General features: G+C 39.2%; 1 protein-coding gene across 3 annotated transcripts in view; it reads right to left on the bottom strand.

Annotated features, from left to right (window-relative positions):
• gas2l3 (growth arrest-specific 2 like 3) overlaps window positions 1-14,012 on the bottom strand; it is a 32,722-nt gene extending 18,710 nt beyond the window's left edge. Inside the window, exons 1-2 of one of the 3 annotated variants that reach the window (XM_038281897.1) lie at window positions 13,876-14,012; window positions 469-521 (exon numbers count right to left, since the gene is read on the bottom strand). In XM_038281897.1, coding sequence (XP_038137825.1) covers window positions 469-492 — 24 coding nt within the window. In that variant the 5' untranslated portion in view covers window positions 493-521; window positions 13,876-14,012. Of the gene's footprint in view, window positions 1-468; window positions 522-1,031; window positions 1,375-13,875 lie in introns of those variants that run through there. The other 2 variants (XM_038281898.1, XM_038281896.1) reach the window with 2 other exon arrangements.
• Between the last annotated feature and the right edge of the window lie 7,774 nt (window positions 14,013-21,786).

Consider the following 21,786-nt stretch of genomic DNA (forward strand, 5'->3'; position numbering starts at 1 on the left):
ACCGCTCCTCTGTGGAGGAGGCGTCGCCGAGCGACAAATCTGTAACACGATCCGTTTGTTGTTTTGGGGCTTCATCATTGGGGGGGGGGGGGGGGGGGGGGGGAGTGAGGAGCATTATGGGGCCACTCCTAGAAGATGTGAGGAGAAAACTGAGCGGAGGAACGTCAGACATGCAGAGGAGCAGCAGCATGGCATGCCAGGACACAGCAGACGGATACCAAAGGCTCGGAGGAATTGGCAGCGATTTTAATGGATTTAAGAATCCAATCCGAAGAAATTTTTATGGAAAACTGCTTAAAAAGTTTCTAAAAATTCACCCTTAAATGAATAAGTGGTTTAATTTTTCTTCATTTTAAAAATGCAAATAATCTCATTCTATCAAATATCTGGCAAAAATGAAGGGAAAATAGTTTCCTTTTTCAGAAAAATTTACTTTTATTTCAATATTAGCAGGGAGGATCATCTTACCGGGATACCAGTCTGGACAGCCATGAATGCATTCAGCAGAAGTTCACTTCATTCTGTGGAGATGAAAACAAGCCTTCAGAACAAAACCAAGAGATTCTGGTTCAAACCAAAGGTTAGAAATGACAGCAAGAGGAGGAACAATGACTTATGAGGAGCTGATAAAACCTGATGTGCCTAAAACGTGTTTATTATAAATGTAAAAACTAAACTCTTCATTCAAAGCCGAAGCAGTATGTTAGTTTAAACGAATCTCAGACTAGTTCTGATCTGTAGACGCATTCAGGCTTCCATCCATCAACCTTCATTAGAAAAAGGAAGCAATAAAGCTGGTTTCCCACACCAGCGCTACCCGGACCCTCCATCATTCCTGGGTGGGAGGGTCCTCCAGGGGGAAGGGAAGCAATCAGGGGGACGTAGATCCACACAGCTGAGGCAACCAGCAGAAACTTCCTCCCCGCTTCATGACATGAATCAACAACATGAGGTTGTTTTGATCAAAGCAGATTGACGGGTCGCCGTTAGAACCACAATAAAAACAAAACCAACCTGAAAGCAGGACTTACCTTTTAATTAAAGCGTCAGAGTCCGCCTCCTAGCAGCTCATGGTGAGCGAACTGAGCGCTCTCCGCTCTGAGGGAAAGCCAGGGCAGGATGACGAGGCGGGGAGGGGAACCCTGACTAATGAAGTGGCTACGCTTCACTAAGCCCCCCCCCCTCCCTAACAATCCTGTCACAGCGGGACCCTCTCACAAAGCATCTATTGTTTTTCTTCCCTCCATACAGTCTCCTCTTGAAACCGGACCAGAACCTCCCCGATCAGAAGCAGAGGAGCGAGGCGGTGGAACAAAACAGCGGCGGGACGACCTTTAGATTTCTAAAGACTCCACAAAGACGTGTTTGACAGAAAAAAGGTCCAAACTCCAGATGTGTGCATCTGGAGCATGACCCCCCCCCTCAACATAAGGTCAAAAACAGAGGAGGAAAGAAGAACCGAAGCCAAGAGGAGGCAGAAACAAAACTCTTTCATTATGCAGCTGAAGCCGCCTACCACACAAATTCTCCATCGGTCATCTGACAGGACTGTCCCCACAACCGATTACAAACTGGGGCTAATGAAGAAACTTTGCTTCAGCTCTATGAAACATTAAAAAACAAAAAAACATTTCAGCATCAGTCAGAAAAAAACAACAACAAATCTTTTGAGTTTGCAGCACTTCTGTAAAAAGGGGTCACACTTTCATCTTTTCAACCATTCTTTTTGATAAATTAATATGTCAGTCAATATTAGCAATTATGTGTTATTTTTATCATCTAAATGGAAGCAAAAAACAAAAAAATCTGCATCATGTAGGGGCCATTGCAGATAATTTGGATAACTGATCAGGCGTCAGTTTATTTACCAGCAGATTTCTGTGTAGCAGGTTGTTGGGCTATACTTTATTCAGGCTATTGAACTTTATTGAACTCACATTGGAGAAATTAACACTCTGCATTTAACCCATCCCCTCGGGGAGCAGTGGGCTGCCACTGTGCGGCGCCCGGGGAGCCGTGTAGGTTTGAGGAATTTTGCTCAGGAACCCAAAGTGCAGGCTGTGGTGATCAAAGCGAGTACTTACAACCTTCTCAGAGCACAAGCGCACATCACTCCCCCAAACTATGCTTTTTCTTAACTGATATCTGGGCTCCATCCTGATCATTTCAGCACTACCGCCAGTTACACTGAAAGATGTCAAAAAAACATGCTGAAATCAGGCTGATTTATGAGCGTAATCGCAGCGGAAACCGTTTTCTTAAACATTTACCGCCTCGTTTGCACATATACATGAGAGAAGCCAGCGCTCTTCAGACTGCCATCAATTCACAGTGACAGCTTTCAGGCAGGCAAACACCTCCACTACCACCCTGCCAGCAGACGGAGACCCAGCTTTGTATGTAGGGGTGAAGTTATTCCCAAATAGCTCAAAGCGAACCGACTGATGGTCATTTTTGTTTGTTTTTCCTTTCAAATTAAAAGCAGCATCGCGTCGCCGGTGTGAAGAAATTACAGCCCAACCAGTGGATCAGAGCAACATCTCTGGGTCAGTCAAATAATAAAAACGAGTGGGTTTAATTAGCAAAAGAGGAAAAAAGAAATAGATGTAACATAGTATAAAAAGAAAATTCAGCCCCTTTGCTTTGGTCCTAAAAACCCTGCATACGTGTAGCTGATTTTTGGAGCCCATATTGCTTCTTTCTCTATTTACAAAAAAGGGGAAAAAAATTATGTTGCACAACTTAATAAAAAAAAATAATTAAAGCATCACTTTAAATCTATTTTTTCAGATTTTTTGTATTGGTTTTGTTTGTATTCTAAAAAGCTCAATAAAAACAAAGTTATAAAAAAAAAAAAAAGCATGACATTAAATCAAGGAATGATAGAAAAGGAGTTGCAAGGCATGCTGCATTATTTCCTGTGATCTCAAAGCATTGCTGCTGAATGCAATGAGCAGTTGGAGTATAGGAATATCATTCCAGCTCCTATCCTGATTCACAGCATCAGAAAAAGTAAAGCAAACTGCTCACTCCTCCCCTCATCTCATTTTACATACATGTTTCTTTACCAACAGGAAGCTATAACCTTTTAGCAGCCCAGCCCATGAAGGGGGGAGGCTAAAGATTAGGGTCATGTCAAAGAGGTCTCCAAACAGTCAAGGCCACAGGGATAGAAATGTTTGATCAACACAACCAGTTATTGTTGTTGAAATGATTAAGAAGTATTCAGCAGCTAATCCTACATCTCCTGAGAGGCGAATGTTGTCGCTTTGGTATGATTTGGTGGGGGGCCGGAACAAAAGACAAACCAGTCCAAAAATCAGATCGCACCACATTCCTGAAAACAAAGAAGGATTGAGAGGAAATGAGGCAGAAAAACAACCTGAGTCGTGTTTAAAGGCAGGTGGAGGAACCTGCAGTTCATGGTAGGAGCAGCTTTGAGGAAAACTGACACCTTCAGACCGAGTGAACTGAACTCAGTCAACATTCAGAGTTAAACATCTCCCAGATACCCTTATCTCCTTGGATGAATGCAACATGCTTCCTGGGAAATAAAAGAGCAGCACCTCAGAGCCTTAAAGGAGACCCTGAACCCAGCTGTAGTTCAGACATCCTAAAGGTGTTCCACGCACACGCCGCCTCGCTCTCTAGTCACAGCCAATAATCATTTAAGAGGATCAGGGGCTATTCCAGACAGAAGAGCACGTCCATGACGCTCCGTCACCAAAACACACGGCACGTGGCGCACCCGGGGAGCCCGCGGCGCTCCGCTGATGCATGCAGGCGCTCGTGCAGAAGCGCAGAAGAAGCAGCTCGTTACGTAACGACTGGAACACGTTCAGGAAGAGAACGTCCTCCTGATTTTCCGCTATATGGCATCGTCTGAATCCAGGGCATAAAAACGGGAGTAAAAATAAACTGCAGCCTGCATCTGTTTATTCCTCAGGGATCTTTTTGTTCATCAAATGTGTTCCAGTACGGAGGACAGTGAAAAAGAAATGCAGTTATTTTAAATCAGATTTAGAAATTCTAAGTAAAAAAAATATATTTTCTTAACACAACACATGTTGAATTAAACTATAAAAAATAATTATACATTGCATTTATGAAACCATTATTAAATGGTGCAATTTGAACATTTTAAATCCCATCAACTTTTCTCAAATATTTGAAGTTAAATCTCCCATTTCCTGATTTATGTTGCATTTTCAAATCTTTTTCACTATACATGAATATTAGGGCTGCAACTAACAACTAATTTGCTACTTGATTAGTCTATCAATTATTTTAGTTAATTAATAATCAGATGGTAAAAAATTATTTTGAGGATTTTACACATTTAAACAAAGTAAAGTAGGAATGCACGATATTGGGATTTTGGCCGATATCCCATATGCCGATATTTTAAACCTCATGTAGCCGATAACCGATACCGATGTTAAAGCTGGACATAAATAAGTAGTCATTGAAAATAGCTTTGTTATCCATTTCTGACACTTTGAAAAATAACATACTCAAATATATTTTCATATGCTGATATCAAATAGATTTTTAAAAACGTGGTATTGATCTATTTTACTTTCAAAATCTCGTGAAATTTCATCGTTCTGTTAGAAACTCTCGTGATATTTTGCAAATTCTTGTGAGATTTTGTTAGTAAAATAGATCGATACCGCGTCAATATATCAACATATAAAAATATGGCAAAATTTTGTGAATTTTGGGGGGATTTCGTGGCATAACGATGACATATAGCAATATTTCATTAGTAAAAGAGATTGATATGGTGTTTTTAAATGGCAATATATCAGCATATGAAGATATTGTGATATTTTAATGTATCAATATTTTTTCCCTCGTCTTTAGAAGTTTTTAGGTCTGTTAAAAAGAAGTTTTTGAGGAGGAAGAAGAAGAAGAAGAAGAAGTAGTATTTTTTATTTATTTATTTATTCATTTTAGACTTCAGAAATTCAGAAGCTGATCAAATATCGGGTTAAATATCGGTGGGGTGGCCGATGTCTGATATTCAGTTTTAAGGCCGATACCGATAGGGGGGCCGATTATATCGTGCATCCCTAAAGTAAAGCCAAAATTGTGCCCTTTGAGGACTGTTTAAATGCTGCATTTTTATAGTTTTCATTTGACTTACATACAAAATGTTTATATATTTTGGTATAACAAATTTGAGTGAGTTTCTCTTTCGGTTTTAGAGAGTCTCTATAGTCAAGTTAACAATTTATTTATATCTTAAGATGACAATAATTGAATTATCTGATGAATCTATTCAGTCTTAATGCACATATACACCCCCTCCAAAACTTACCACTCCTGATAAGCTGTAGTTTGGTCACAGATATACTAAATTGAGTACAAAAAAACAATATCAAAGGAGTTCAAAATGTAAATTGGAAAAAAAAAAACCTAAAGGAATGACCTTTTTAAATGTTTCATAAATAAAGGCATTACTAATCAGATTACTTGTGATTTTTATATCTGCATTTAGTAAACATTTTGCTTTATTTCATAATGGATTAGTCAATTAGTAATTCATTTTAAAATGTGTAATTTTGAAAAGCTTTTTGAACTAGAGTCCTAAATCTATGGTTTAAAAAGTTTATTTTCTGCCCACCACACAGACTCTCCTGGTCCTTCATATTCCAGACATTTTCTGTACGTTTGAGTCAAAAGCAGCAAAAACTATTCTGCTACTTTAAGTTTACACAGAAAGCAAACATCTGAGCCACATTAACAACCAGGGCAGACAATGAGCAGCAAACCCCCCCAGGCCTCATTCCACTTTATTGAGGTCCAGAGGGGTCCTACTGGACCGAACTGGTCCCCAGAGAATAGCACCTCCTCCTCTATTAGACTCCTTCCTGCTGAGCCCTTTGTGTCTGGACTTACTCGATTGGAGCGGCGTTTCATTTAGAGCCAGGCCTCCTCCCTTCCAGTGCAGATGGGGCCTAGATGCACCGTGTCATCCAGGAAACTCATTCAGCTGAACAGAACAAAATGCCTACGCTTCATCTGGGCTTTGTAGTTATTCAACACCCCAGTCTGAGCAGCTCTACTTAAAGTTTTTAAATAGCACAATACTACAACCTTTAGAGGATTACATCCATCGGAGCAGACCTCCCCATCCTTCCTGCAGCAGCCTCTCCTTAAGGGTGGGAGACCGAAAGTAAAGCCCATCTTAAAGGCTTGACTGAGTGGGCCCACCTGCCAATCCAATTTTGATTTAATGCTAATCCACAGCTCCCTTTACGTCACACCGCCATATTAAAACAGTTACAACCCAGGAGCAGCTTTAAAAAACACAGCACACTGAAAAAGTTCAGTACAGATGGTTGGTTTGAACCAAACCAAGAGAAACACTTATAAACGACTGAGTTTAGCGTCGACACTCAGACTAAGGATACAGTCAAACCCCCACAATAATAATAACTAATAAAACATTTAACTGAAATTTGCATTCTGTTTTTTGCTTCATCCTGTACGAAAAATAAGACAACTCTTTTTACAGTTTTTAAGCTTAACTCATGTAGAGTTTCTGCTTTTTAGCCTTTTTCTACAAGATTAATCCAGTTTGTTCTGGTAGGGCCCAGTTTTTCTGGTTCTGTTACACAATTAACCATATACCAGTTCCTAAACTAGAAGCCTCTTAGGCTACGTTCACACTGCAGGGCTTGATGCTCGATTCCATTTTTCCTTTTCGTGAAATCTGATTTTTTTTTGCGTTGCCATTCACATTTCCAAATATATGCGACTTGTATGTGATCGCCTGTGTGAAATGACGTCACAGGCCAGCTAGCTCTGTGTTTACGGAAGTAAACATGGATGGTAGTGTCTGAGCAAATCTAGTGATCTTTCCCAACCATAAAAAAACAATATTTTCTATATGGTTAAACATACATACTGCTCTCCGCATCATTGTCCTCCATGGTGGTTGTTTTTCTTTCCGCTTTTTCATAGCAAGACCCAGAATAGTGACCTGTGTTGGGTATTAATGCTGTTCAGGTCGGAAGATCATTTTGAAAAGATCAGATTCGTATCGTATTCAGAACCACTTAGCCAAGTGGCCTGGGTCGCACTGAAAAAAAATATTAAAACGGATCTGTGCTGTTCAGACAGCCATAAAAAACAAAAAAAACAAATGAGATTTGGGTCACTTCACTTTGACACGGATTATCAGACCAGATAACTGCTAATCAGAGAATGTTCATGACAGAACTGAACTTCCACCACAAGAAAACATCCTAAGCCTCAAAGCAGCACCTGCTGACATCCTGGTTTTTTAGAAGGAATCCATAAAGGAAAGGGAGTATAAGAGAGGAGAGACATGTGGAAAAGGACCACGGGTCGGGTTCGAACCTGGGTCGGCTGCATCGAGGACTAAGGCCTCCGTACATGGGTCATGTTAGCTAACCACTGCGCCATCAAAACAGGCCCTGTTCATAAAGATTTTGTTGTTTTTTTTAAATCTGGATTTCCGCCGTCTGGTCTTCCATCGCTCGGAGTGAAATCAGCTCATCATCTTATTGTGAAACAGGATTATAATACCAGCAGGTTTCACAGATTGAATGTCATGGCCCCTTTAAATTTAGGTCACCTTCCAGAGGGGATGGTTTTCATAAAGGCTAGCATGAATCAGACCCAGTGGGGAATGTTAGAAAAGACTATCAGGTGATTTTACTCAAATGGATAACAATAGTCTACAACAAAAACGACCCATTTGTTATTAACCAACAAATTACTTAAACTTCAAACCTAAGCCAAGTGGTTTTAATCAGCTTGCTGATCAATTTTAGACAGGTGCCGATATCTGCTTTTTAGGACTTATTTCCAATTAGGGCTGCAAATAATTATGCTGCTAATTGATTAATCAGTCAATAGTTTTGTGATCAAATGCTTAAAGGAATAGTACACCCAAAACATGATTAGCCTTCATTTTCTACTCACCCCCATGCTGAACAACACTCTGGAGTACTTTTTTGATATCTCAAATGCATCTGGAGATCTGGGAGGCTTCTTGCCGTCTGCTGACATTCAAATAATGGAGGTCTACGGTGCCCGAGACAGAAAGGTCCATAAAAGTCCACAAAAACGTGTCAATATTCCTCCATACTGCTCGTCCAATGTATTCCAAGTGTCCTGAGTGGGTAGCATCCAGAATTTACTCGAAACGAAGTCATTTAGAATGTTTTTAGAGCATAAACAGTAGTGTATAGTATTTCCTGAAAGCGCGCGCCAGCGCGTTCACGAGCCTACGGAAGCCGGCAGACCAAACCAGCGCATTCAGCTCGGCAAAGAACTCATGCTCTTCCTCAACACTGAAGTCCTCAGACATTTTTCTTTCGTTGTTTCTTTCTTTGCACAGGTAAACAGCACATTTCTTCTTCTACGCTTGCATTATCGGCAGACCAGACGCTGAATGCGCACTTTCATCTGGTTTGGTCTGCCGGCTTCCGTAGGCTCGTGAACGCGCTGGCGCGCGCTTTCAGGAAATACTATACACTACTGTTTATGCTCTAAAAACATTCTAAATGACTTTGTTTCGAGTAAATTCTGGACGCTACCCACTCAGGACACTTGGAATACATTGGACGAGCAGTATGGAGGAATATTGACACGTTTTTGTGGACCTTTCTGTCTCGGTCACCATAGACCTCCATTATTTGAATGTCAGCAGACAGCAAGAAGCCTCCCAGATCTCCAGATGCATTTGAGATATCAAAAAAGTACTCCAGAGTGTTGTTCAGCATGGGGGTGAGTAGAAAATGAAGGCTAATCATGTTTTGGGTGTACTATTCCTTTAATAGGATAGAGAAAGGTTCCTCAAAGAAGGTTTTCTACATAATTAAACAACCATGAAAGCTTTATTCCCCAGAGACCATTGCTGCAGGACTTCTGGTTCCAAGTAAATAGAATAGAATGCTGAAAGGCAGCACTTTCACAGGATTTGAGAATTTCATTAATAAAGCCAGGTGTTCATTGGATCATCAATAGTTTATGTTCAATTACAAACAAACAAGAAAAATCTCCAAGTGTGGAGGTTTGAGTTCCTCCCTACATTATGGGCACATGGTCATGGTTGGTTTCATAGAGCTGGAGGCCTGAGGCGATCCTCTCTGAACACTTTCTGCTGACCTTTCACCTCCCGCCCCCCCCATCAGAAGACGTTAGCCATTTGTGACACAGCAGAAGCCTTCTAAACAAACAGTGTTGATCTTTGCGCTGGCATTGCTTCAGCAGACCAGTCTGTCCATGGAGACCAGAGTCAATAACCTTTTGTGTGAAAATAAACAGGAACACAAAAATGAGACGTCAAAGTCGGAAGGAAACTTTGCAAATTCAAAAGTTTTTAAAAAGAAACTCTGGAGGTTGATCTCAAAGGCCAGTTTTTCCCCTTTATGGTCAAGTTTCAGGAAAAAAAAACGAACAAAGTAAACACTGTTAAACTTTGCCGATACTCAAATGTTCAAACAAATAGCTGCAGCGTTGCTACGTTACCCGCTTTATTATAAAGGGGAATTCAGATAAGCTGCTGCCTCCTAACTAGGGTTCGATATCACCCTATAGATCCTTCATAGGAAGGATTCAACCTTCATCTTTATTTAGTAAAACTTCGATCAGGGACCAGAAACAAGCACCATCACAGAACGAACCTGCAGCCAATCGTGGTTCTCAGTTACAGAGGAGCTCCTGGAAAATATCTGCATGCAAGCATTTAATTCAAATCTTAGTGCTATCAGGAACACGCTCAGAGTTTTAAAGTCTGCTGCATTCAAATGTCAAGTTTTTACCACTTCCTGGTCAGCGATCCGATTAAAGCATGAAAAAACATGATGGCTAAAATGTCAAATATGTAAATAATTCATATGCACTGGGTATAAAAAAAATTGAAGTCATATAATCATTAAGAAGAAAGAAAATAAATAAAAATCTAAAGATTCTAATAAATAAGTGAGCAAATAGATGTAAATAACCAAATTTGACAATATTTCAAGGTTACTTTAAGTAATATTCTTTCGTTATGCAAATAATCTAGAAATTTATTAATTAATATAATAGCAAACGGGAAGTGTTGGTGTAGTGGGTTAGAGCAGCCTCCACTCTGGGTTCCTGAGCAAAATCTTTAACCCCACACTGCTCCTGGGGCGCCGCACAATGGCAGCCCACTGCTCCCCAAAGGGATGGGTTAAACGCAGAGGTAAATATCTCCAATGTCAAATCAATAAAGTTCAATCACATACTTATTTAGAGTTGGTACCGTTCTTAAACAGCATTGTATCCGGATACATGACGCTCGATCTTCTCTTAAAGTAGAAAACTGTTTATAGAAGCTAAATGCAGCTATTGCAGCAGCAAATGAAACAAAGGGACTTAATGAGTTCAGCATGACCTCAGGGACATATGGGCTGCCACAGTCAGCAACACAAGGGGGATGATAATGAAACTGGATTAGCCCCTCATTTATTTGGGATTTCAGCTGGTGGTTGTGCGTGGGGGGGGGGTGAATCAGGCACGCGTGTTTGGGTCGTTTCCTAGAGCTTCAGTGGGAGAAGAGGCCTCCTGATGCTAAAGATCAAGCAGATGGCGATTATGAAGATAGATGGAAATGAGGTTCCTCAAACAATGACTTACTGTACTGCTGATCTGGAGGAAGTCCATATTTGGAAACTATGTTAGCATTGCTAATACAAACAAAACCTCAAAGCTCAGGAGTTCTGGCTTAAAATCTGCCCCAGTTTATATCAAACTGATGTTTCTATCAAATTAAATCAATCATTTTGATCAAATATTCACGCTATGCTGGTTTAGGATGACTGTAGGCAATAAAATTAAGAATTGAAGCGATCAACATCACTGATTGGTCATTTAATGATTGTGAGGGACTTAAATTAGACTCTGCTTGAATGGATGAATGAAGCTGTATTTTGGCTATTTGTTTCTTGCTTCTGCAACTCAATCATCAAATCAGTGAAAATGAAGCAGCCTGCTGGTTAGATCAGGTCAGGTCTTGACTTAAAGGAATAGTACACCCAAAACATGATTAGCCTTCATTTTCTACTCACCCCCATGCTGAACAACACTCTGGAGTACTGTTTTGATATCTGAAATGCATCTGGAGATCTGGGAGGCTTCTTGCTGTCTGCTGACATTCAAATAATGGAGGTGCCCAGCGCCCGAGGCAGAAAGGTCCATAAAAGTCCACAAAAAACGTGTCAATATTCCTCCATACTGCTCGTCCAATGTATTCCAAGTGTCCTGAGTGGGTAGCATCCAGAATTTACTTGAAACGAAGTCATTTAGAATGTTTTTAGAGCATAAACAGTAGTGTATAGGATTTCCTGAAAGCGCGCACACGCGCGCTCACGACGCTACGGAAGCCGGCAGACCAAACCAGCGCATTCAGCTCGGCAAAGAACTCATGCTCTTCCTCAACACTGAAGTCCTCAGATATTTTTCTTTCGTTGTTTCTTTCTTTGCACAGGTAAACAGCACATTTCTTCTTCTTCTACGCTTGCATTATTGGAAGAGCAGACGCTGAATGCGCACTTTCATCTGGTTTGATCTGCCGGCTTCCGTAGCGTCGTGAGCGCGCTTTCAGGAAATCCTATACACTACTGTTTATGCTCTAAAAACATTCTAAAGGACTTCGTTTCGAGTAAATTCTGGATGCTACTCACTCAGGACACTTGGAATACATTGGACGAGCAGTATGGAGGAATATTGACAAGTTTTTTGTGGACTTTTATGGACCTTTCTGCCTCGGTCACCATAGACCTCCATTATTTGAATGTCAGCAGACAGCAAGAAGCCTCCAAGATCTCCAGATGCATTTGAGATATCAAAAAAGTACTCCAGAGTGTTGTTCAGCACTGGGGTGAGTAGAAAATGAAGGCCAATCATGTTTTGGGTGTACTATTCCTTTAAGGTTTCTTTAGGTGAAGCAGCTTTTAAATTCTTTTCAGTGAGGAGTTGTTTTTATTTACCCCCAGAGTTGAGTTTATTAAACAAAATAAAAAACAGATCTTTCCTCATACGTTAACAAAATTGCAGGACATAATCCCCAATGTCCATCCATCCATTCATTCATTTTCCGTCACGTTGATCCCAAGCGGGGTCGCGAGGGATGCTGGTGTCTATTTCCAGCTGTCAATGGGCGAGAGGCGGGGTCCACCCTGAACAGGTCACAGGCACATCGCAGGACAACATAGACAAACTGGACAAACAACCATTGACACACACCTAAGGAGAATTTAGAGAAGCCAATTAACCTAACACTCATGGTTTTGGACTTTGGGAGGAAGCCAGAGTACCCGGAGAGAAACCGTGAATGCACAGGGAGAATATGCAAACTCCATGCAGAAAGATCCCAGGCCGGGAATTGAACCTGGAACCCTCTTGCTGCAAGGCAGCATTGCTACCCACTGCACTCCCTCAATGTTCTCCTGCATTTTGATAGATCTTGTTTTCATTTGAAAGAGTAAAGCATAGGAAAGCAAATGTTTTCATATTTTTTCAAATTGTATGGAGTGAAACTTGTTCCAATATAGCTGCAAAAAATATCCAGAAATGAACCTTAAAAGAATATTTAAAGATTTTGACTGCAACATTGATGTTCTAAGATTTTATTTTCTCCCCCAAAATCGTTTCTTTTTAAACATTTTTCCATATACCATTTTCTCATATTCTATGTCTTACAAAAATTTTCACTTTTTTTTTTAAATGCAATTTTTCAAATTCGGCTTTTAACAGCAGTTTTAAAAATTTCATTTTGTTCAAATTGCATTCTATAGATGACAGTCTCTTCACTGCAACTTTTCCTCTGGAAAAGACTGAAGATGCATTTCTATTTGTCTGCTGTACATAAAAAAAAATAATTTGTAATAATAAATTATTTGGATTTCTGCAACCGCACACATCAAGTGTCGCTTGGGTCTGGTCGCGAAACCAGTTTCGCTGTATGCGTCAGAAGCCTGAATTGGCCTTAAGTCTTTGCATTGGACTTTCAGTGAAGAAAATGTGATCTGAAATCAGCAAATTTACCCTAAATTTATGTTTTGTTTGAGGCTAACTTAACTTTTATTTTCCCCATTTACAAAATGTGTTCCTTGCATCAATAACGGAGCAAAATTCACTCCATACACATGTCCGGAACTGGAGGATACTTCACTAAAACTTAATAATCTGCAACACAGAAAACAAGAAAACTGCAGAATAATAAATAAAGCTTGAGGATCAGGATTGCATGCCAGTCACCTCCCTAGAGACAACCTCTCTGCAGGACACACCTGCTGATCCTCTTTCCTCCAACAGGAAACCAGGGCTGTCAAATGAAAGCTTCATAAAAAATCTCCCCATCTTCATTGTTAGGGCACCATGAGTGCAGCAGGAGGAAACATGCCAGCCAGCAGCTTTGATCTAAAAATAAACATCTTTACATGTTTGCTCTTCCAGAGAACAACTCAGAGAGACTGACTGCAGGATTAAATATGTACCAATAAACTACTGATCCTCTTAACCTAGTTATTGTTAGATGCCAATCAGGGATAAATGTATTAGCACTCTACAGACAGGAGATCAGACTACGGGAGCCCGTAAGGACATGTCATATCAAACTATCAAGTATTCTATTGTAGAGTTTAAGATTTGAGAAAAGGGATAGCAATATAACTATTTGTTCATTTGACTTTAATATTAAAAACTTCATTCCTATTAAACCAAGATTAAATAAATAAATAAAGTCCAGCTTTTAGGAGCCCGTCGGTCCAAAAGTCTGCACGAGGCAACTTTTCCCGCTGGAGAAAATCACCACAGAAACTTTTCCCAGCTGCTTATTTCCAGCATAACGACAAAACATAAACTTACCAGCAGAACCGACTGTTGTCAGTACTTTTATCAGGGAAACCCGGGTCAGGGTGCGGACTCACAGCTTCTTCTAGGGGAAATATTCAGTTGGAGCTTCTATTATCCAGAGTTTCCACTCTGCTGCTGTTCCAGCTGTTTATAGGCAGGCTGTTCGAACCAGCCAATCAGGGCGCACATATTAACTGTGGGCGGGACCTTTGGCCCACCTGAGCAAATTCTATTGGATGATGGAAAAACCCACTCAGAGCAATGGACTTTTTGGCTCCTGACCAATCTAAGGGCTTTCAAATTGAGCATTTAACGAATATATATAATTATGGAAGCTCATTTCTGTCAGTAAAAATTAGATTTTGTCATAATTTCAGCTTTCATTCATGATAAATTATTTAAGTTACTTATTTATTCATGTAATATATTATTATATATAATATTAATATAAATTATATTATTATATATTATAAATTGTCTACATTACATATATTATATATAATATATGAGTTATTTTGCATCTTTATGACTTTGAAAGTCAAACTCTTGACTTTACAACTCATAAAGATGACATTGCATGTGTTATTTTTACAATAAAGCGGTGGCAGTTGGCTTCCATAGATGGATATATAGAAAAATCATAAAATAATATAATTTCATATTTCAATAATATGTTTTCATATAATTAGTTAAATAGATAATTAGTTAGAATCAAACAGTTGCATCAACTATTTTATTTCATGATATTCTACAATAAAAAAAAAATTCTGCCTTTATTTTACAGTAATTTCCTACATTATATTGTAACATTATTATCCAGAGTTAATACAAGAAAATTAAATCAAGCAACTTTTATCTCAAAATCCAATATGGCTGCAGCTCCTATAAAATTTGCTGATAGCTGCAGTAACAGTTTGTTGCATCATAATCACACATTCACGGTTAGTGAGACTTTGTCTACTTGGTGTATATATATATAAAAAAAGAGAAGTGCTGTCCTACTTTAAGCAAACATTGGGGATGTTTCTATGTAGCTGGATCTTCATGACTGTTTTGTCGAGGGTGGAGACCAGGGGCCTGTTTCAGAAAGGAGGTTAAAGCTACAGTGTGTAATTTTCAGCGACATCTAGCGGTCAGACTGCAGACTGCAGCAACATGAACGTCTCCCCCCCACCGCTTCTCCCCCCCAACAGTACGGCGAGCGTTACGGGACAAAATGTCTTCCACGACGTCCGCATCACCTACCTTCTCAAGTGATGAGGTTTGTTTACATAGATAATTTTACAGATAGTATTTCATTAGTCTGTGTAGGGTATAGATTTCATGTAGACTTAAGATAATAAATATACCCGTTATTTTTTCTACATCGTTGTGACGTCTTGGTGAGCTGCTTTGCATGGTGATATAAACAGACGAAGTAATTGTAGTCATTAGTTTAACAGCGAGATTGTGTTCGCTGGAAGAATATATATTCCCCGTTTACAGAGTCCAAGTCTTGTTTGTGGCACGGGGGTTACAAGGCAAGGAAGAGGGAAAGGAAGAGGGCAGAGAGGCCGGGGTGAGCGTGCAGCTGGGGCCAGGCGAGAGAGGGGAGCCAGCGGGGTGAGAGCAGAGGAGGAAAGGCTTGAAGATCTCCAAAGGAGCCGGAGAGAAGTAACCGAGGTATATATCCAGAAAATCATTTTACAGAAAATTACTGAATCATTACCTGTGAAACGTCAGGGACGTTGCTGAATAAGTATACTGGAGAGTAACAGCATCATCACGCAGCATGTTATTGTTTTAGACAGGTCTGAGCATCCTGTACTCCAAAAACTGCAGTGATATTAGACAATTGTGTGTATAGGATTAATTACCTGTCCAAGAGAAAACTGGCAACTTGAGCGTCACTTTGAAAACCTTTTTCCTCCATCAGTGACTTCCATCGTGTAAATGCCGTGCCAATGTTGATCCGTGTTTTTTGTCGTTTCTTGTCACTCTTGCGTTTATTCTCGTCGTGTTTCCGCTTCTTAGATGACGGGGGTTCGGTGTCCGCCGCTTTTCGTTGTGATACAGAGTAGACATGATCCTCCATTCGTCTGATGTTTGGCCACACAGTGCCAAACAGTTTGCAAAGTCACTCACGCCTGCCGCCTTGTTTACCTTTCTTGTTACCGAGGCGCAGTATACCTGCTTCTTCTTCTTCTTTGGTTTCAGGTAGACTAAACGCTTCTCAGGCATAATACTGCCATCTACTGTTCAGTACCGTCTCAGTTCATCTCTCTCAACTTGCCGTAGTTATTTTCGAGCGTCATGGGAGATCTCGCAATCGCTAGTTTGTTGCCTCTGCGCTGCCGTAGCGCAAAGATGTCAGCCTCCATGGCTGCTAGACCCGCTCCTATGTAATTATAAATAACGAATTCTAAGGCAACGCAAATGTTATGGTTAAAAGGCTGAGCTCATAGGTGATGATAAATAACATAGTTATGTATAATATATTAAATTTCTGAATTTATATGCCTGTAATTATTACACACTGTAGCTTTAAGTGAAAACTCTGAGTTTGTTAACCCCGAAATGAGGGAAACTCTGGGTTTTCTGTTTCAGAAAGGGAGGTAAGTTAAACCTGAGAAAGCAGAGTAAGTCAAGCCCGTTTCTGAAAGAGAGGTAACTTATACTCAGAGTCAGTTACCATGGCAATTTACTCTGTAAACCTAACCTGAGCGTTACCGTTTTTCTTTACAGTCAATAAGATACATCCATAATCTCATCCATCCTTACATCAGAAACATCAACCATTGTGGCCGTGCTCTTACATCCGAGCAGATTCTTTGCGTTGCCTTACGTTTCTTTGCGAATGGAAGTTTTCTTTATAACATCTGGGATGTTGAACATATTAGTAAGGCTACTGTTTGCAGAAACTGGCATTTACTGTAAATCACTGAACTGTGTCCATCTGTGCACCAGAAGTTGATGGACCTTCCTCCTGCTGTTCTTCCACACTCTGGGGTGTAGAGATAAGAATGATCATTTATAGATATAAACTTGGATTCTATAGGCTACTCCACATATAAATGTGAATGTGTAGATTGTTTGATGTGTAGACAAATAATATTAAAATTACCTCTCTGTGGCAGCAGAAACAGTTTCTTCATCCCCATCATCCTGTGAAGATGAGCATTTCATAGAGTACACTTTATAATACTATTTGTCATAATTGATGGTGTATGGCGTAGGCTACTGACAACTGGATGGGGTACTGTTGGGACAGGAGGCTCCAAGAGGCAGATATTACCATCCGAATCTGTTGGGACCAACAAAAAACCCAACCCAAAGTAATATAAATGGAAATATCACATTTAGTCTACATAAAAAAATAACACTGTAGGTAGACCTCTTATATTTTATGAAGGCACTTAAAATCTTCTGGAGTGACTGGCTCTGGTGAAGTCCCTCCAGGAATTCCCTCAGCCATTGGCCTTCCAGCATTTAGGCTCAGGGCCATCTCTTCTGCATTTGTCAGGGGTGGTGGTGCAGGTCCTCCCCCTGTTTTACGAGCCTCTGCCTTCTTTCTGTTGGCTGAGTAGAAGTCAAATGAGAATGAACATTTAGACCTATGTCAAAAATGCTGCTGCACTGCTAGACACTGAATGCCATTTAGTCATTTAATATGTGAAATGTTTGTAAAGCCAGGTAGCTGCTATACTCCCATGATGTGCTCAAGGCTTATCTGCTTGAAGTATGTTTTTATATTTTATTTTCAGCTGCTGCCATGTTCTTTTGATGCCTGCAGGATTGCACCTATCCATGAAAACTAAATTAGGTTTAATAAAATACTGTTCTTCCAGTTTCACCTCTGATATTATAACAGTTGGGTAAGTTACTCTAAAATAGTTCTTAATTACTAACTACAAATTTTATCTTCAACAAGTCTAATTAGATTAATGTAATAATTACTGTCTCTAGAAAGTATTGGTCTACTTACTAATTTGTTTTACTTACTTATTAATTACTTTCTAAATGCCAAATCAACCTCAACCACCTGAACAATACAAGGAGAGACAAGAAACTGCACTTCTAATGCTTTCAAATAAACAATATTCAATTGCATGAATTCATCTTAAATTGACCAAAGTGTGTAACTAGAGGGAGAAAGTTCAAATCAAAATATACCTTTTAAAATTTGATATTAAATCCACTATTGTTTTATAGTCTTTAATTTAATTACAGTATTTATATGACTTAAGTAACTTAAGTCATTACACCCAACACTGTATAAAAGTAATTAAAATGTAAACTTATGCATTGACTCAAGCAGCTATTTTCACCCAAGCTAACTCTCTCTCCTTCGCCGCTGCAGCCTTGTTGCTTTTTTTTTTTTAAATACATGTTCAAATTCTGCATATGCTTGCATAAGCACATCCAGTTCTGCTGGTTAGAAATATGCACACCTTTTTTTGTCTGACGCTGTTGCCATGGTGACTCGTAATATCTGTGCTCCATTGATAATGGCTTTTTATAGTTGTGGTGCACGCGCTTAACTCAGAGTCAGTCAATTTAGAGTTGATTAAACTAACTCATTTCAGCTGTTCTGAAACCCAAAACTCAGAGTTTCCAATCTCAGGATAGGTCAACTCAGAGTTCAAGTTTTAACTCAGAGTTGGTTGAACTTCCTTATTGAAACAGGCCCCAGGTTCGGCTTTCAGTTGTTCCCTCGCTATTGTGGAGAAAATCTATGGCAACCTTTCACCAACCTTTATTTTTGTCATCGATACTTAAGTCGTCAAAACTCCTTGAAAGATGATAGTATTAAAGTGGACAAAAACACTATTTCCACAGCAGAGGTCAGACACTTTATCAGGACGAATGAAATTAGCATGAATCATCCAGGAGGTTAAAAGGGAATCCAGATCTACATCTAAAGCACTAATTAAGACCTTGATTGCCTTAATGCCAGAGTTTGTTATTCAGTGTTAAAGTTCCCAGGCTCAGCTATTGCTAAACAAAATTTATGACATTTTCCTGTTTCCACTTAACCTTTTCTCTGCAGTTCAAAAAGTGTTTTTAGCAGTTCTTAACTTCCTTCAAATCCAGAAAAGATAATTGCACATTTTTTTCAACTTAATCATTTTCATTGTTGTGTACTCAACAGGTCAAAGAGGGTTTCATAGAAAAAATATATGTTTTTAGTTTTACATAAGGCTCCCAGTAGACATGTTTCTGCTGCAGCACATCTGATCCAGTGCAAACCTGAAAGAAACCTCAAGTAATAATAACAATGCTGTGTCAGAAGAAAAGCTGACTAAATAGTACAGGTGCTGGTCATAAAATTAGAATATCATGAAAAAGTAGATTGATTTCAGTAATTCCATTTAAAAAGTGAAACTTGTATATTATATTCATACATTACATACAAACTCATATATTTCAGATGTTTATTTTGTTTAATTTTGATGATTACAAATGACAACAAATGAAAATCTCAAATTCATCATATATCAGAAAATTAGAATATTGTGAAAAGGTTCAAAATTGATGGCCCCTGGTGCCACACTCTAATCAGCTAATTAACTCAAACCACCTGCAAAAGCCTTTAAATGGTCTTTCAGTCTAGTTCTATAGGCTACACAATCATGGGGAAGACTGCTGACTTGACAGTTGTCCAAAAGACGACCATCGACACCTTGCACAAGGAGGGCAAGACACAAAAGGTCATCGCTGAAGAGGCTGGCTGTTCACAGAGCTCAGTGTCCAAGCACATTAATAGAGAGGCGAAGGGAAGGAAAAGATGTGGTCGAAAAAAGTGTACAAGCAAGAGAGATAACCGCACCCTGGAGAGGAATTTTGAAACAAAACCCCTTCAAAAATGTGGGGGAGATTCACAAAGAGTGGACTGCAGCTGGAGTGAGTGCTTCAAGAACCACCACACACAGACGTATGAAAGACATGGGTTTCTGCTGTCGCATTCCTTGTGTCAAGCCACTCTTGAACCACAGACAGCGTCAGAAGCGTCTTGCCTGGGCTAAAGAGAAACAGGACTGGACTGCTGGTGAGTGGTCCAAAGTCATGTTCTCTGATGAAAGTAAATTTTGCATTTCCTTTGGAAATCAAGGTCCCAGAGTCTGGAGGAAAAGAAGAGAGGCACTTCATCCACGTTGCTTGAAGTCCAGTGTAAAGTTTCCACAGTCAGTGATGGTTTGGGGTGCCATGTCATCTGCTGGTGTTGGTCCATTGTGTTTTCTGAGGTCCAGGGTCAACGCAGCCACATACCAGGAAGTTTTAGAGCACTTCATGCTTCCTGCAGCTGACCAACTTTTTGGAGATGCAGATTTCATTTCCAATATGAATACAGTAATACAGGCCAAAGGAGGCCCAACTAAATACTGAGTGCTGTACATGCTCATACTTTTCATGTTCATACTTTTCAGTTGGCCAACATTTCTATAAATCCTTTGTTTTTATTGGTCTTCAGTAATATTCTAATTTTCTGATATGATGAATTTGAGATTTTCATTTGTTGTCATTTGTAATCATCAAAATTAAACAAAATAAACATCTGAAATATATGAGTTTGTATGTAATGTATGAATATAATATACAAGTTTCACTTTTTAAATGGAATTACTGAAATCAATCTACTTTTTCATGATATTCTAATTTTATGACCAGCACCTGTAGGTGTAAAAGGCACTTCTACCATGTGTCTGTGAACAGCACTTCTGCTCCTTTTGAAATGACCAAATACAAGGAAGCAGCAGTTATTTCCTCTCCAGAGCTGGTTAATGATTTGGTCAGTGATAGACAAGCCCACTAAATGGAAAATGGCAGCATGCACAGCCTTTCAGTGTATTTTCTCAAAGGTTGGGAAATGCTCCCTAGATCAGATTCATGGACCTTCCTGATATCTCATTTCACTAATGTCGTCTATAGTCAAGAAGTTTTGCATTTTTTGTTACACAAAGACGTTTGCTTTATAGTAGATTCCTCTAGGCTGTTTGTTTTGACACAAAGCAGTTTTACTTCTCTAATGAAGTAATGGCTGATGGTTGAGTAATGGATATATGGAGATTAAGTATTTTTTGTTTATAACTGTTAAAACAAAACAAAAAAACTTACAAAAGAAAACATGTTTATAATAATGGAACCCCCCCCTTCTACTAGCCTTCAAAGAAATCAAATTGCAGGAACTAAATCACGGGACAGGATAAAATTTAATTCAGTCCTGCATAAAGCGCATTACATAGCCTCCATACTGTTACCAGCCAGCAGGGGGCGCCAAACCTCCACATACAGCACTTCATAAAACTTGCAAAAGGCAAAAAAAATAAAAATTATACACACTTTTCTTTTAAGCAAAACCCCTTCATAATGCTATCCAAAAAATATTATTTGGAGTATCATAACTATCAGTTTATTTAGAGGAGAGAAGGTAGACCTTTCAAAATGGAATACTAAAATAGCATCATGCTGAGGCAGCACTGCTACACTGCATAAAGCAGAAAAAAATAACATCCAAATTCAGTATATGGGTAAAATAAATGGACACAACTAGTGCAAAATATAACAGGTTTATCTTAAGCAACTTTTAAGCAAGTCTGAACAATACATTCAGTCCCTTTACCTGAGAGGAATTGTTAGAGGCTATAAGTCAACTAATTATAGTTGTGGCAAAATTAAACCAGGCCTTTAAAATTTGTTTAATAATATCTAAGGCGAGTGACCAAAAACAAAATATTGGCATAATTTAATGTAAGAACAGCTGTTACCTCATATAGATCACAGAAAATCTACAATAATTTCAAACTTTTCCTCTGAATTTTAAGGAAAAAAAACTAATCTGCTCCAACAAAAAAATGGATGGTATAAATTAACAATTAGACCCAAACTTTTTAAATGATTTAATTAATTCATGATTTTATGCCATCATTCTGACATTTCTAGTAA

The sequence above is a fragment of the Cyprinodon tularosa genome, unplaced genomic scaffold (genome assembly GCF_016077235.1).
Source record: "Cyprinodon tularosa strain WSP-4 unplaced genomic scaffold, ASM1607723v1 ctg177, whole genome shotgun sequence".
In the NCBI taxonomy this organism is placed as follows: Eukaryota; Metazoa; Chordata; class Actinopteri; order Cyprinodontiformes; family Cyprinodontidae; genus Cyprinodon; species Cyprinodon tularosa.